This window comes from Coregonus lavaretus (assembly GCF_964263955.1).
Source record: "Coregonus lavaretus genome assembly, contig: HAP1_SCAFFOLD_844, whole genome shotgun sequence".
NCBI lineage: Eukaryota > Metazoa > Chordata > Actinopteri > Salmoniformes > Salmonidae > Coregonus > Coregonus lavaretus.
The window spans coordinates 158,358-175,332 of NW_028159233.1; the positions used below are offsets into that span (position 1 = coordinate 158,358).

General features: G+C 44.8%; 1 protein-coding gene across 1 annotated transcript in view; it reads left to right on the top strand.

Moving 5' to 3' along the window:
• Positions 1–15,983, top strand: part of LOC311123153 (vascular endothelial growth factor C-like) — a 51,412-nt gene extending 35,429 nt beyond the window's left edge. The window contains exons 5-7 of the mRNA XM_084197418.1: positions 3,976–4,088; positions 13,103–13,427; positions 15,429–15,983. Of these exons, the coding sequence (XP_084053544.1) occupies positions 3,976–4,088; positions 13,103–13,427; positions 15,429–15,540 (550 nt within the window). The 3' untranslated portion in view covers positions 15,541–15,983. The remainder of the gene's footprint in view (positions 1–3,975; positions 4,089–13,102; positions 13,428–15,428) is intronic.
• The last annotated feature ends 992 nt before the right edge of the window (positions 15,984–16,975 follow it).

A 16,975-nucleotide genomic window follows, 5' to 3' on the forward strand; every position in this document is an offset into this window, starting at 1 on the left:
ACTGTATTCTCAGCATTGGTCTAGCCTAATGTGTAACGGTCGGAGAAAAAACAAAGCACTGTGCTCCGAAATGGATGATTTCAGACATGTCAAAAACAAAATAGATCCATATTGGTCTGGCAAGTGTCAGATGTGCTTGTGAAACACACTGTCCACGATGGTCAATCATTTGGCTGATGTGTTTTGTCAATGGGAAGCCAATGGAAAGTGTGTGAGTAGTATATTATTGTGGAGGTTGTGAACTCTGAGGGAGGGAGGGAGGGAGGGAGGGAGGGAGGGAGCGAGGGAGGGAGGGAGGGAGCGAGGGAGGGAGGGAGGGAGAGAGGGAGGGAGGGAGAGAGACAGAGAGAGAGAGAGGGAGGGAGAGAGACAGAGAGAGAGAGAGAGAGAGAGGGAGGGAGAGATAGAGAGAGAGGGAGGGAGAGGGAGAGAGAGAGAGGGCTCTGTTCACAAACACAAACAGACCCCACACAGCCCCAGGACAACAACAACAACACAATTAGACCCAACCAAATCATGAGAAAACAAAAAGAGAATTACTTGACACATTGGAAAGAACAAACAAAAAAACAGAGCAAACTAGAATGCTATTTGGCCCTAAACAGAGAGTACACAGTGGCAGAATACCTGACCACTGTGACTGACCCAAACTTAAGGAAAGCTTTGACTATGTACAGACTCAGTGAGCATAGCCTTGCTATTGAGAAAGGCCGCCGTAGGCAGACCTGGCTCTCAAGAGAAGACAGGCTATGTGCACACTGCCCACAAAATGAGGTGGAAACTGAGCTGCACTTCCTAACCTCCTGCCAAATGTATGACCATATTAGAGACACATATTTCCCTCAGATTACAGCGATCCACAAAGAATTCGAAAACAAACCCAATTTTGATAAACTCCCTTATCTACTGGGTGAAAAACCACAGTGTGCCATCACAGCTGCAAGATTTGTGACCTGTTGCCACAAGAAAAGGGCAACCAGTGAAGAACAAACACCATTCTAAGTACAACCCATATTTATGTTTATTTATTTTCCCATTTGTACTTTAACTATTTGCACATTGTTACAACACTGTATATATACATAATATGACATTTGAAATGTCTTTATTCTTTTGAAACTTCTGAGTGTAATGTTTACTTTTAATATTTATTGTTTATTTCACTTTTGTTTACTATCTACTTCACTTGCTTTGGCAATGTTAACACACGTTTCCCATGCCAATAAAGCCCTTAAATTGAAATTGAATTGAAATTGAGAGAGAGAGGTGACGTACGTGCCAGCCTCACCATGTGCTTCGAGTTAGAGCGGCAAAGTGTCTCAGACTTTTATTATTTTCACTTTCCTCCCCCTAAATGATCATCCTCATTGACAGATCCATTTACATTTACATTTACGTCATTTAGCAGACGCTCTTATCCAGAGCGACTTACAAATAGGTGCATTCACCCTATAGCCAGTGGGATAATCTTTTTTTTTTGTTTAGGGGGGGGGGGGGGGGGGGTAGAAGGATTACTTTATCCTATCCCAGGTATTCCTTAAAGAGGTGGGGTTTCAAATGTCTCCGGAAGGTGGTGAGTGACTCCGCTGTCCTGGCGTCGTGAGGGAGCTTGTTCCACCATTGGGGTGCCAGAGCAGCGAACAGTTTTGACTGGGCTGAGCGGGAACTATGCTTCCGCAGAGGAAGGGGAGCCAGCAGGCCAGAGGTGGATGAACGCAATGCCCTCGTTTGGATGTAGGGACTGATCAGAGCCTGAAGGTACAGAGGTGCCGATCCCCTCACTGCTCCATAGGCAAGCACCATGGTCTTGTAACAGATGCGAGCTTCAACTGGAAGCCAGTGGAGTGTGCGGAGGAGCGGGGTGACGTGAGAGAACTTGGGAAGGTTGAACACCAGACGGGCTGCGGCATTCTGGATGAGTTGTAGGGGTTTAATGGCACAGGCAGGGAGCCCAGCCAACAGCGAGTTGCAGTAATCCAGACGGGAGATGACAAGTGCCTGGATTAGGACCTGTGCCGCTTCCTGTGTAAGGCAGGGTCGTACTCTCCGAATGTTGTAGAGCATGAACCTGCAGGATCGGGTCACCGCCTTGATGTTAGCGGAGAACGACAGGGTGTTGTCCAGGGTCACGCCAAGGCTCTTCGCACTCTGGGAGGAGGACACAATGGAGTTGTCAACCGTGATGGCGAGATCATGGAACGGGCAGTCCTTCCCCGGGAGGAAGAGCAGCTCCGTCTTGCCAAGGTTCAGCTTGAGGTGGTGATCCGTCATCCATACTGATATGTCTGCCAGACATGCAGAGATGCGATTCGCCACCTGGTTATCAGAAGGGGGAAAGGAGAAGATTAGTTGTGTATCATCAGCGTAGCAATGATAGGAGAGGCCATGTGAGGATATGACAGAGCCAAGTGACTTGGTGTATAGGGAGAATAGGAGAGGGCCTAGAACTGAGCCCTGGGGGACACCAGTGGTGAGAGCACGTGGTGCGGAGACAGCTTCTCGCCACGCCACTTGGTAGGAGCGACCGGTCAGGTAGGACGCGATCCAGGAGTGAGCCGCGCCGGAGATGCCCAGCTCGGAGAGGGTGGAGAGGAGGATCTGATGGTTCACAGTATCAAAGGCAGCAGACAGGTCTAGAAGGACAAGAGCAGAGGAGAGAGAGTTAGCTTTAGCAGTGCGGAGTTCTCCGTGACACAGAGAAGAGCAGTCTCAGTTGAATGACCAGTCCTGAAACCTGACTGGTTTGGATCAAGAAGGTCATTCTGAGAGAGATAGCAAGAGAGTTGGCTAAAGACGGCACGCTCAATAGTTTTGGAAAGAAAAGAAAGAAGGGATACTGGTCTGTAGTTGTTGACATCAGTGGGATCGAGTGTTGGTTTTTTGAGAAGGGGTGCAACTCTCGCTCTCTTGAAGACGGAAGGGACATAGCCAGCGGTCAAGGATGAGTTGATCAGCGAGGTGAGGTAGGGGAGAAGGTCACCGGAGATGGTCTGGAGAAGAGAGGAGGGGATGGGGTCAAGCGGGCAGGTTGTTGGGCGGCCTGCAGTCACAAGTCGCAAGATTTTATCTGGAGAGAGAGGGGAGAAAGAAGTCAAAGCATAGGGTAGGGCAGTGTGAGCAGGACCAGCAGTGTCATTAGACTTAACAAACGAGGATCGGATGTCGTCAACCTTCTTTTCAAAGTGGTTGATGAAGTCATCCACAGAGAGAGAGAGGAGGGGGGGGGGGGGGGGGGGGGGATTCAGCAGGGAGGAGAATGTGGCAAAGAGCTTCCTAGGGTTAGAGGCAGATGCTTGGAATTTAGAGTGGTAGAAAGTGGCCTTAGCAGCAGAAACAGATGAAGAAAATGTAGAGAGGAGGGAGTGAAAAGATCCAGTGGCGATAGAAGTGCCACATTCTAAAGTATTACTTCTGACCAGGAACTATGCAGTGTTTCATAATCAAAATGTTCACTACTAGGACGTGTAATGTGGAACGGAAGGAAGCTCTACAGTTCTAAGTTCATTGCTGTCCATTGATGTCTTCCCATGACTCCTCTCTCTTTGATGGTTGTTTGTCTAAACTCAGCCAATCAGCATCCCTCTTATCTTTAAGGGGACAGAAATGTTTCATGTCATCAGAGCCAATTGGCTTATTCACTCTCACGCTAGGATTAGATGTGCTGCTAACCCAACTTTGATGTGCTGGGTGGGTGTTGACAAAATAACCCTTAAAATAGCCCTATCAGTCCAGCCCTGTCACATTTCATCCAACAACCAAAACAACATCAAACGCTACATAGCTTAGTGTAGCTTGGGCCAGGTAAATGAATGTCGATGAAGTGAGGAATTTCCTCTCCAGCTACTGGCACCCAAATGGCACTCTATTCCCTATATAGGGCACTACTATTGACCAGGGCCCATATGGCTCTGGTCAACAGCCTTTGTCTGTCGGTTTCCCCCTCTTCTAATGCTAATAACTGCTTTCCCTTTACAGATGTCTGGTTGCCAATAAAACCTGCCCAAAGAACCACAGCTGGAGCAACCGCTTGTGCAGATGTATGGCGGTGCAACGCGACACCCCTCCCCCGCCCCAGACACAACACTCGGGTGAGTAGGACCTAGTACTGATGCTGATACTGCACCTGTTGCACCGCTTATTGGACTGAATTACCGCTTATTAGACTGAATTACCGCTTATTAGACTGAATTACAGCTTATTAGACTGAATTACTGCTTATTAGACTGAATTAGCTACCGCTTATTAGACTGAATTAGTTACCGCTTATTAGACTGAATTAGCTACCGCTTATTAGACTGAATTACCACTTATTAGACTGAATTACCGCTTATTAGGCTGAATTACCGCTTATTAGACTGAATTACCGCTTATTAGACTGAATTACCGCTTATTAGACTGAATTAGCTACCGCTTATTAGACTGAATTAGCTACCGCTTATTAGACTGAATTAGCTACCGCTTATTAGACTGAATTAGCTACCGCTAATTAGACTGAATTAGCTACCGCTTATTAGACTGAATTACCGCTTATTAGACTGAATTACCGCTTATTAGGCTGAATTACCGTTTATTAGACTGAATTACCGCTTATTAGACTGAATTACCGCTTATTAGACTGAATTACTGCTTATTAGACTGAATTACCGCTTATTAGACTGAATTAGATACTGCTTATTAGACTGAATTACCGCTTAATGTGGTGAATTATGTTTCTCTTTGAGTTCAATATTACTAAGATAGGCTTATGCTGTTCTGAAGGTTTCCTAGTTGTGGTATGTGGTATGGATTGAAGGTGGAGTCAAGAGAAGGTGTTGTGCACGATTAATGGTCTTTTATTGGCCTCTTACAAGACTGTGACAGAGTGAAGCAACATGCTACAGTATAATAAAGAAAGAAAACGGACACGGAGAAGGACAATGTGCTCTTGGTTTTTTACAACAGCCCTCAAAATCCTCACAGAGACACAGACCAGCACTTGAGTCTCTTCAACAACTCACCAACAAGAGAACAACTCATTCCGCTCAATTCAATGTGACGCGAGAATGTACGCGTGATCCCCATACACTATTTACAAACCGAGTCCACAGATGTTGAAAGCTCCCAGGCCACGTCTCAGTGAGTTGCCACTATGAAAACACAACATGGCAGTTGTTTTTCAGCGGACGTGGCTACGCAGTAGAGTGATCTCTGAGTGAACAAACAAGAGACAGAAGAATGCAGAAAGAATCCCAGAGCTCTGGATTCCATAGTATCGTCCCAAATTCGACCCTATTCCCTTTATAGTGCACTACTTTTGACCAGGACCCATAGTGAACTATGTAGGGAATAGGGTGCATTTTGGGATGCAGCCCATGGCTCACGCCACTCTACCCCTGCCACACAATGTTTATGAAGCACTGAAAGCAGGAAGCCAATCAAACAATTCTGTTGTTGCATGAAAGTTAATCTCTCTTAACAGACTTGGCTTCAGAGTTTACTCACTCGTACTCCTGAGTGGCGCAGTGGTCTAAGGCACTGCATCACAGTGCTAACTGTGCCACTAGAGATCCTGGTTCGAATCCAGGCTCTGTCGCAGCCGGCCGCGACCGGGTGACTCATGGGCGGCACACAATTGGCCCAGCGTCGTCCAGGGTAGGGGAGGGAATGGCCGGCAGGGATGTAGCTCAGTTGATAGAGCATGGTGTTTGCAACGCCAGGGTTGTGGGTTCGATTCCCACGGGGGGCCAGTATATATAAAAAAAATGGTATTCACTAACTGTAAGTCGCTCTGGATAAGAGCGTCTGCTAAATGACTAAAATGTATATTAAAAAGGGTCTGGGTAAATTGGGGAGATCAAGCCATCAACATTTGGTTTAATGGGGATCACCCCTTTTCATCAGCTGATAAATGTTTGATCAAAGCATTGCTGATGTTTCTCATGCAGTTGCCAAATTAAAGATGATGTTGATCATCTGTAGGCTTATTGTCCAGTCATACAATGGCATTTACTGGCTGACAATTAATTGAATTGCTCATTGATTATCATTCAACCCCAATGCCATGTTCTACAATTTGATGGAACCCAAAGAAACATTTAGCTAGGCCTATATCTTCCACATTACAGACGAATAATTCTACGAGAGGACTTGATAGCAAGAGCCATACGAGAGCTGCAGAGCTGATTTATGTTTCCTCTTCACACTAACCAGCTTTGACAGGCCCAATCAGAGGTAGATCTAGAAGCTTAGAGGTGCGTGCTCTGCTCTACTCTGCTCACAGGGACAGTGTGTCCCAAATGGTGCATTAGAGGTGCATGTGTATCCCATGTGTATCCCAAATGGCTCCCTATCCCCTAGATTGTGCACTACTTTTGACCAGAGCCCTATGGGCCCTGGTGAAAATAAGCACACTAAAGGGAATATAGGGAGCCATTTGGGACGCACCCATGGAATAGAATGTCTCCGCTATGCAGTCAGAGGCTCCCCAGGTCAGTATGAAACACTAGCTGAAGTCTTCAGAGGAACAGACACCAAAACCCTAGATCTGGACAGTTATAGTGCCTGTGTAATATACAGTTGGTGTCATTACTCCTATAGGGGATTAGGATTTTGATTTAGGGAGACAGATATGTCATTGTGCCTTGGTTATAGTCCGTCTGGATTGAACCATCATCTAGAGTACGGTATCATTCACAGAGGGAGGTGAGGTAGCTAGATCTGGGTTTCGTTTTTCTTTGGTTTGACTGCATCAGGGTTGTCACTAATAACTAATAGAGGGCTCACTCTCCTATTTCTCTGCGATCACCACATCTTGCATAAAGAGAGTAAGAGAGAGAGTGAGAGAAAGAGCGAGAGAGAGATGGAGAGACGAAGGCATACAGTGAGAGTGACAGAGAGATGGAGAAAGCGAGAGAGGGGAGAGATGGGAGAATCGGAGAGAGAGTGAAAAATAGAAAATTAGAGAGAGAGGGAGAGAAAGAAAGAGAAAGAGTGAGAGTGTGTGTAGAGGGAATGAACGTTTGTTTTTTGTCTCCAGGTTTGTGGTGATCTCATAAGTCACATAAGTAATGGTAGTTATGGGTGACTCCCTCTGCTAATCAACCAGAGTTTGGCTGGCAGCTACGTCCTCACTCCCTCCTGTCTCTCTCCCTTCAGATAAGCAGAACATTGGCTTATAAGGATCTCTACACAAGACAGAGGAGCTGAAGATCAGTGAGAGACCTTTCTGGCTCCATTAACTACAGTACACTACCTCCCCTGACGATGACCAAAATCAGAGAGACACCGTCGACACATCGTTAATTATGGCGACGTCAGCCGGCACAGTGTCAAACTTCTGTGTAAAACTGTAAAAAACTTTGACTTGGATGCCACTGAAAATGTCGTGATTTTTTTCAGCTTGCGAAGTTGTTGGAAAAGCCAAACTTGATTTATGATTTACTGTAAATTCGACTCAATAATTGACAAATGACATTGATTCATGGCAAACCACAGTGCAACATTATGCATATTCAAGCATATCCCATAAGGAATACTTGACCAATTATCGGATGTGTTATTGAATAAAATCAATCACTAAAGACTCATGAATTATGAAAAGTGGACATTTATTTTTCTCTTCATCTGAAGCACCACAACAGCAAACAATACAAGCAAACAGTTCATTAATGAGTTAGGGTTAGGAAACCTCTCTGTGGTTAACATCTCTGTGCGTTGCCATCGCAATCTGGGTCTGTTCATCAGCAAACACATAAACACAGTAACGACAGGAATTTAGTTCCTGACTGCAGCCAAATCTCTCTCTCTCTCTCTCTCTCTCTCTCTCTCTCTCTCTCTCTCTCTCTCTCTCACACACACTCTCTCTCTCTCTCTCTCTCTCTCTCTCTCTCTCTCTCTCTCTCTCTCTCTCTCTCTGGAAGATATCACATTTGTTTATTCGCCTGTGTTGTAAGGAAAACATCTGTTTGCTCCACTGGGGGGAAAATATATTGTGAGGGATTTAGGGCAGGAATGCTCAATCTTTTCAATCTATCTCCAATAGTTTGCTGCTGTGATGTCAAACAACAACTCTAGCTAACTTCCAATTCTGCAGGATATTGCTATGTTCTTCTTATGTACAGATATAGGATCTTCATTTGACCAGTTTCTCACAGCAGGAAAGGTTAGGGCAAATCAAGTCTGACATTTTGAAGTGGGAATTAAACTTTAGAAGCAAATTTGCATTTCCTTCTGTGCAGGAAATTTCCTGCAACAACAGGGTGATCAAATTAAGATCCTACATCTGTAAGCTCTTCAGAAAAGTCCAAGTGTTCCATACCATCCGATCCAGGGGGTTACAACATCAACGTCTCCACACGGACGACTAGCCGAAAATAGAACATTTCACAATCTGTTAACAAGTGCTGACAACTCACAAACGATAGCAACCAGGGATATAAAACACATCTGTCTTTAGAACACCTGCATATCATCACTGGCGCCGGAGGGGAGGAGATGGCTGCCATTTTACGGCCCCCTGACCAATTGTGCTATTATGTGTGTTTTTTCGCGTTATTTGTTATTTATTCTGTACATAATGTTTCTGCCACCGTCTCTTATGACCAAAAATAGCTTCTGGATATCAGAACAGCGATTACTCCCCTCGTATTGGAAGAGTATTTTATCTTCAACGAGTCGGACGTGAAGGATATTCAACAGACACCCGACAAGGCCCAAATCCCCGTCATTTGCATGAGAAAGAGACAGAGATATTGTGGATGTAGGTCGGGGTGCCTTGTAAGGATCCAACGGCGAGCGAGTAATCTGCCTCTTCCATCAGTCCTATTAGCCAACGTACAATCATTGGAAAACAAAATGGACGACCTAAGATCAAGGATATCCTACCAACGGGACATTAAAAACTGTAATATCTTATGTTTCACCGAGTCGTGGCTGAACGACGACATTGATAACATACAGCTGGCGGGATATACGCTACATCGACATGATAGAATGGCTGACTCCGGTAAGACAAGGGGTGGCTGTCTGTGTATATTTGTAAACAACAGCTGGTGCACGAAATCTAATATTAAGGAAGTCTCCAGGTTTTGCTGTAGACCACACTATTTACCAAGAGAGTTTTCTTCAATATTTTTCGTAACTGTCTATTTACCACCACAAACCGATGCTGGCACTAAGACTGCACTCAATGAGCTGTATAAGGACATAAGCAAACAGGAAAACGCTCATCCAGAGGCAGCGCACCTAGTGGCCGGGGACTTTAATGCAGGGAAACTTAAATCCGTTCAACCTCATTTCTACCAGCATGTTAAATGTGTTACCAGAGGGAAAAAAAACTCTAGACCACCTTTACTCCACACACAGAGACGCATACAAAGCTCTCCCTCGCCCTCCATTTGGCAAATCTGACCATAATTATATCCTCCTGATTCCTGCTTATAAGCAAAAACTAAAGCAGGAAGCAACAGTGACTCGGTTAATAAGGAAGTGGTCAGATGACGCAGATGCTAAGCTACAGGACTGTTTTGCTAGCACAGACTGGAATATGTTCCGGGATTCTTCCGATGGCATTGAGGAGTACACCACATAAGTCACTGGCTTCATCAATAAGCGCATCGAAGACGTCATCCCCACAGTGACCGTACGTACATACCCCAAATAGAAGCCATGGATTACAGGCAACATCAGCACTGAGCTAAAGGGTAGAGCTGCCACTTTCAAGGAGCGGGACTCTAACCCGGACGCTTATAAGAAATCGCGCTATGCCGTCCGAACTATCAAATAGGCAAAGCGTCAATACAGGACTATGATTGAATCGTACTACACCGCCTCCGACGCTCGTCAGATGTGGCAGGGCTTGCAAACTATTACAGACTACAAAGGGAAGCACAACCATGCTCGCTTCCAGGCAAGCCACACTGAAGCATGCATGAGAGCATCAGCTATCCCGGATGACTATGTGATCGCGCTCTCCTTAGCCGATGTTAGTAAAACTTTTAAGCAGGTCAACATTCACAAGGCCAGACAGATTACCAGGACGTCTACTCCGAGCATGCGCTGACCAACTGGCAAGTGTCTTCACTGACATTTTCAACATGTCCCTGACTGAGTCTGTAATACCAACATGTTTCAAGCAGACCACCATAGTCCCTGTGAACAAGAACACTAAGATAACCTGCCTAAATGATTACCGACCCGTGGCACTCACATCTGTAGCCATGAAGTGCTTTGAAAGGCTGGTCATGGCTCACATCAACACCATTATCCCAGAAACCCTAGACCCACTCCAATTTGCATGCCGCCCCAACAGATCACAGATAATGCAATCTCTATTGCACGCCACACTGCCCTTTCCCACCTACACAAGAGGAACACATTTACATTTTAGTCATTTAGCAGACACTCTTATTCAGAGCGACTTACATTTTTTCATACTGGCCCGCCATGGGAATTGAACCCACAACCCTGTCGTTGCAAGCACCATGCTCTACCAACTGAGCTACAGAGGAGGCCACCTATGTGAGAATGCTATTCATTGACTACAGCTCAGCGTTCAACACCATAGTGCCCTCAAAGCTCATCACTAAGCTAAGGACCCTGGGACTAAACACCTCCCTCTGCAACTGGATCCTGGACTTCCTGACGGGCCACCCCCAGGTGGTAAGGGTAGGTAACAACACATCTGCCACGCCGTTCCTCAACACGGGGGCCCCTCAGGGGTGCGTGCTCAGTCCCCTCCTGTACTCCCTGTTCACCCATGACTGCATGGCCAGGCACGACTCCAACTCCATCATTACGTTTGCCGACGACCCAACAATGGTAGGCCTGATCACTGACAATGATGTGCCAGGATAACAACCTCTCCCGCAACGTGATCAAGACAAAGGAGATGATTGTGGACTACAGGAAAAAAAAGAGGACTGAGCACGCCCCCATTCTCATCGACGGGGCTGTAGTGGAACACGTTGAGAGCTTCAAGTTCCTTGGTGTCCACACCTCCAACAAACTATCATGGTCCAAACACACCAAGACAGTTGTGAAGAGGACACGACAAAGCCTATTCCCCCTCAGGAGACTGAAAAGATTTGGCATGGGTCCTCAGATCCTCAAATAGTTCTACAGCTGCACCCTGACTGGTTGCATCACCGCCTGGTATGGCAACTGCTCGGCCTCCAACCGCAAGGCACTACAGAGGGTAGTGCGTACGGCCCAGTACATCACTGGGGCCAAGCTTCCTGCCATCCAGGACCTCTATACCAGGTGTTGTCAGAGGAAGGCCCTAAAAATTGTCAAAGACTCCAGCCACCCTAGTCATAGACTGTTCTCTCTGCTACCGCACGGCAAGCGGTACCGGAGTGCCAGGTCTACGTCCAAAAGGCTTCTTAACAGCTTCTACCCCCGAGCCATAAGACTCCTGGACAGCTAATCATGGCTACCCGGACTATTTGCATTGTCCACCCCACCCCACCCCCTCTTTTATGCTGCTGCTACTCTCTGTTTATTATCTATGCATAGTCATTTTAACTCTTCCCACATGTACATATTACCTCAATTACCTCGACTAACCTGTTCCCCCGCACATTGACTCTTTACCCGGTACCCCCTGTATATAGCCTCCCTACAATTTTTTACTTAATACTTATTTTTCTTAAAACTGCATTGTTGGTTAAGGGCTTGTAAGTAAGCATTTCACTGTAAGGTCTACACTTGTTGTATTCGGTGCATGTGGCAAATAAAATTGTATTTTATTTTATTTTATTTTATGTGATCAGTTCAGAGCACATCCTGTCTCTTCCTGGGTTGGGGTCAATTCCATTTCAATTCAGTCAATTCAGGAAGCTCCTCCTGAATTGACTGAATTGAAATATAATTGACCTCATCCCTGATCTCTCAATAAGAATATGGTGAACTGACATGGAAATGCTCAATGTGTGTAATGTGTATGTTTTTATACTTTTAATGTCTGTTTTTATCCTTTCAATGCCAAGAGTGCCAAAGCCAATTTTCCATTTTGTGCCAACCTATTGGACAATAAAGTTTTTAATGTACACTGAACAAAAATATAAGCGCAATATGTAAAGTGTTGGTCCCATGTTTCATGAGCTGAAATTAAAGATGCCAGACATTTTCCATGTGCACAAAAAGCTTATTTCTCTCACATTTTTTGCACAAATTTGTTTACATCCCTGTTAGTGAGCATTTCTCCTTTGCCAAGACAATCCATCCACCTGACAAGTGTGGCAAATCAACAAGCTATAAAAGGCCACTCTAAAATGTGCAGTTTTGTCACACAACCCAATGCCACAGATGTCTCAAGTTCTGACTGCAGGAATGTCCACTAGAGCTGTTGCCAGAAAATGTAATTTTCATTTATCTACCATAAGCCACCTCCAATGTCGTTTTAGAGAAGTTGGCAGTACGTTCAACCAGCCTCACAACCGCAGACCACGTGTATGGTGTTGTGTGGGCGAGCGGTTTGCTCATGTCAACGTTGTGAACAGAGTGCCCCATGGTGGCTGTGGGGTAATGGTATGGGCAGGTTTAAGCAACGGACAACGAACACAATTGCATTTTATCAATGACAATTTGAATGCGCAGAGATACCGTGACGAGATCCTGAGGCCCATTGTCGTGCCATCCATCCGCCGCCATCACCTCATGTTTCAGCATGAAAATGCACGGCCCCATGTCACAAGGATCTGAAAATGTCCCAGTTCTTCCACGGCCTGCATACTCACCAGACATGTCACCCATTGAACATGTTTGGGATGCTCTGGATCGTGGCCTGTGGAAAACATTCCACAGGCCACAATCAACAGCCTGATCAACTCAATGCGAAGGAGATGTGTCGCGCTGCATGAGGCAAATTATGGTCACACCAGATATTGACTGGTTTTCTGAACCACGCCTCTACCTTTTTTTGAAGGTATCTGTGACCAACAGATGCATATCTGTATTCCCAGTCATGTGAAATCCATAGATTACGGCCTAATGAATATATTTCAATTGACTGAATTCCTTATATGAACAGTAACTCAGTAAAATCTTTGAAATGGTTGCATGTTGCGTTTATATTTTTGTTCAGTATAATTCTTATCTAATCTTCTCCCCTGTATCTCTCTAGACTCGTTTGAAGCGGATATCTGCGGGTCAGATAAGGAGTTGGACGAGGAGACGTGCCAGTGTGTGTGCAGACGACAGCTTCGGGCCTCGGGCACATGTGGACCCCACCGCTACCTTGATAAGAACACGTGCCAGTGTGTGTGTAAGACGCTCCCGTCGTCCTGTGGGCCGCACCAGATTTTCAATAAAGACACGTGCCAGTGCTCCTGCGGCAGGACGTGCCCCAAGCACCAGCCGCTCAACCGCAGCAAGTGTGCCTGCGAGTGCAACGAGTCACCCAACAGGTGCTTCCTAAAAGGCAAAAGGTTCCACCAGGCCACCTGCAGGTAAATACAGCTTGATGATGATGATGATGAGGATGAGAAGGGTTGATGAAAAGAAAGAGGAGGACGACATGGAGAAAGGGAACGAATAGAGGATAGGGACGTCTGATGATGACAATCCAAATTGCTACCGTGACAACCTTTTCAGATCTTTTCAAAGCATATTTCCGTAGCAAACCATATACATTAGCATAGTCATTGGTAATTCAAGTAGCCAGTTACTGGAGAAGAGACTAGAGCATAGAGCTCTTGGTCAAAGTAATGCACTAAATAGGAAATAGGGTGCCATTTGGGACACAGAAATAGGGAATAGGGTGCCATTTGGGACGCAGTAAATAGGAAATAGGGTGCCATTTGGGACACAGTAAATAGGGAATAGGGTGCCATTTGGGATGCAGTAAATAGGGAATAGGGTGCCATTTGGGATGCAGTCTAGGTACAAGTCCTGTTAGATCCATGCCGCTAAGCCACAAGGCTGTAATATACAGCTGAGTTTGCCAAATCCTACAATGACATGGCCTGTTTAAGGCTAACCCTTTCCAGCTGGTCTCTATCAGAGCCATGCTAAATGTCCTTGATTTAGAACATCCAGCTTCCAGACTCTGGGTAACGGAGAAAATGTATGCAGCCGCACATCCAGAGCTGTGGAGTGTTCTATCATTAAGAACTCCAACAAAGCTAGAATGACGGGCTCAAATAGAAAGTGAAGAGTTATTATGTCAGCGAACCACTAGAATATATGAATTATATTAACTGATGACTACAATTGAGGATTCAAAAACATGTCTATTTTCACACAAAGAAACTCATATGGACTGCTATACTATATACTGTATCATGTCTGTGACATGACATTGCATGACTGGTAGTCATACATGTTCATTTTCCAGATGCCCTCAGACACGAATTAGACATCAATCATTTTTATTTCAAAGCTTACAACCCCTTTATTTTTAGAAGTCTGCAAGGAGAGAAGTCCTGTGAATACAAATCCGCCCAGAGTTGTAAATGAACTTGCAGTCCTGCAAATTACACTGCGATAAAAACCCTGGAATAAGGGCTGCCCATTTACCAGTGATCTCACTCTTCAGGTGACGTTGCTAGTTCTGCTCCTGTGGTCTTAAACCAGCGCCAGGGTGATAAACTATACCCAGTTTGAGGGCTTGGTGTTAATTGGTTATAGTACAACACATTTCACTGGCAAATAGAAGGTTTCACTGCCTCACTGCTGTCAGTTAACTGCTAGTTCCCCATGTCTGAAGGAACAACCCACAACCCTCTACGGTGACCCCTTGTAACCCCACGTTAATATGATTTATGACTATCCATCTGCAGTAAGGATCCAATGTCAGGAACACGGCCGATAGAATAAAATCAGCTTTCGTTTTGTCCTGTTTTTATTTGATACCAAAATTACTAGAAAATGTTCATTTCCTGAAGCAAATGTGTGCTATTGATTTCGACCCCAACTGAGGGAGTTTTTATCTGACACCTGAGGGACGTCCTTATATTGATGCCATACCATTGACATATACTGAGTAAGAGGTTGTACCTAGTAGGACAACGATGAAAAGAAAGGGTATACCAGAAGGAGGAATAAACCTGTGGTTGTATATATGGTTAAAACTCCTGCACGTTACATGATTTAAAGGGACATTTCAAAAAATGTCAACTTCATACTCATCATCTCCAGCACCACCTCAACATCAACATATGTGAAAATGGCACGTTTCTATGTTTTGTAGTAAAAAAGATAGAGGGAGATGCGTTTCCAATGACATCATCAACCAATTAGTAGACAATTAGTAGGTAAATAGTAGGTAATGCTCATAGGTGGTTAAAATCACATAATGCACACCGATGATGTCATTGGAAAAACTTACATTCCTCTCTATTTTTTACTACAAAACACAGAAACACACCATTTTCACATATGTTAATGAACATGTAGTTGAAAATCGTTGAAATGTCCCTTTAACATGAATCCTCTTTGTCTTCCCCTAGTTGCTACAGACCACCTTGTGACGTGCGGAGGAATCGGCGCTGTGCATCAGGTTTTTACTTCAGCGAGGAGGTCTGCCGGTGCGTACCAACATACTGGAGAGGACAGGATTAACTTTGAGTTCACATTATGCAGCTGACCTGCTACCCGATTATAATGATTATAATCTATTATGATAGCCGCCATCTTGTGGAGAAGTACCTAGCCTGGACCTAGTTCGGAAATGGTTGAAAGGACACAGAGTTTGTGGGCTACTTTGGAATTATAAAGTGACATTTGGGACATATTATGGACGTATTGATATGAACCCCAAATATCATGAGAGGATCTAATGAAAAGACTGAAGGATGGGGAGCAATTGAAGGCTAAAGCCTTATTCTTGTTATTTTGTAATTGTTTTGTTATTCGTATGTCAGATATTGATTATATAATTTATTGCCATTAATGTTTGCAACCTCTTTGTTTATTGCAATTACAATCTTTCTAAGAAAATACACTGTGATCAATATTTTTGTATCATGTGATGCCTCTTTAAAATAAAAGTTGTATATTGTTAACTTATTTCTAATCTAGTTTATCATATTCAATTGTAGTTACTGATTGTAAATAACTAATGTACAGTAGTGGTCAAAAGTTTTGAGAATGACACAAAGTCTGCTGCCTCAGTTTTGATGATGGCAATTTGCATATACTCCAGAATGTCATGAAGAGTGATCAGATGAATTGCAATTAATTGCAAAATCCCTCTTTGCCATGAAAATGAACTTAATCCCCCCAAAAAATTCCACTGCATTTCAGCCCTGCCACAAAAGGACCAGCTGCCATCATGTCAGTGATTCTCTCGTTAACACAGGTGAGAGTGTTGATGAGGACAAGGCTGGAGATCACTCTGTCATGCTGATTGAGTTAGAATAACAGACTGGAAGCTTTAAAAGGAGGGTGGTGCTTGAAATCATTGTTCTTCCTCTGTTAACCATGGTTACATGCAAGGAAACATGTGCCGTCATCATTGCTTTGCACAAAAAGGGCTTCACAGGCAAGGATATTGCTGCTAGTAAGATTGCACCTAAATCAACCATTTCTCGGATCATCAAGAACTTCAAGGAGAGAGGTTCAATTGTTGTGAAGAAGGCGTCAGGGTGCCTAAGAAAGTCCAGCTAGCGCCAGGACTATCTCCTAAAGTTGATTCAGCTGCGGGATCGGGGCAACACCAGTGCAGAGCTTGCTCAGGAATGGCTGCAGGCAGGTGTGAGTGCATCTGCACGCACAGTGAGGCGAAGACTTTTGGAGGATGGCCTGGTGTCAAGAAGGGCAGCAAAGAAGCCACTTCTCTCCAGGAAAAACATTAGGGACAGACTGATATTCTGCAAAAGGTACAGGGATTGGACTGCTGAGGACTGGGGTAAAGTCATTTTCTCTGATGAATCCCCTTTCTGATTGTTTGGGGCATCCGGAAAAAAGCTTGTCCAGAGAAGACAAGGTGAGCGCTACCATCAGTCCTGTGTCATGCCAACAGTAAAGCATCCTGAGACCATTCATGTGTGGGGTT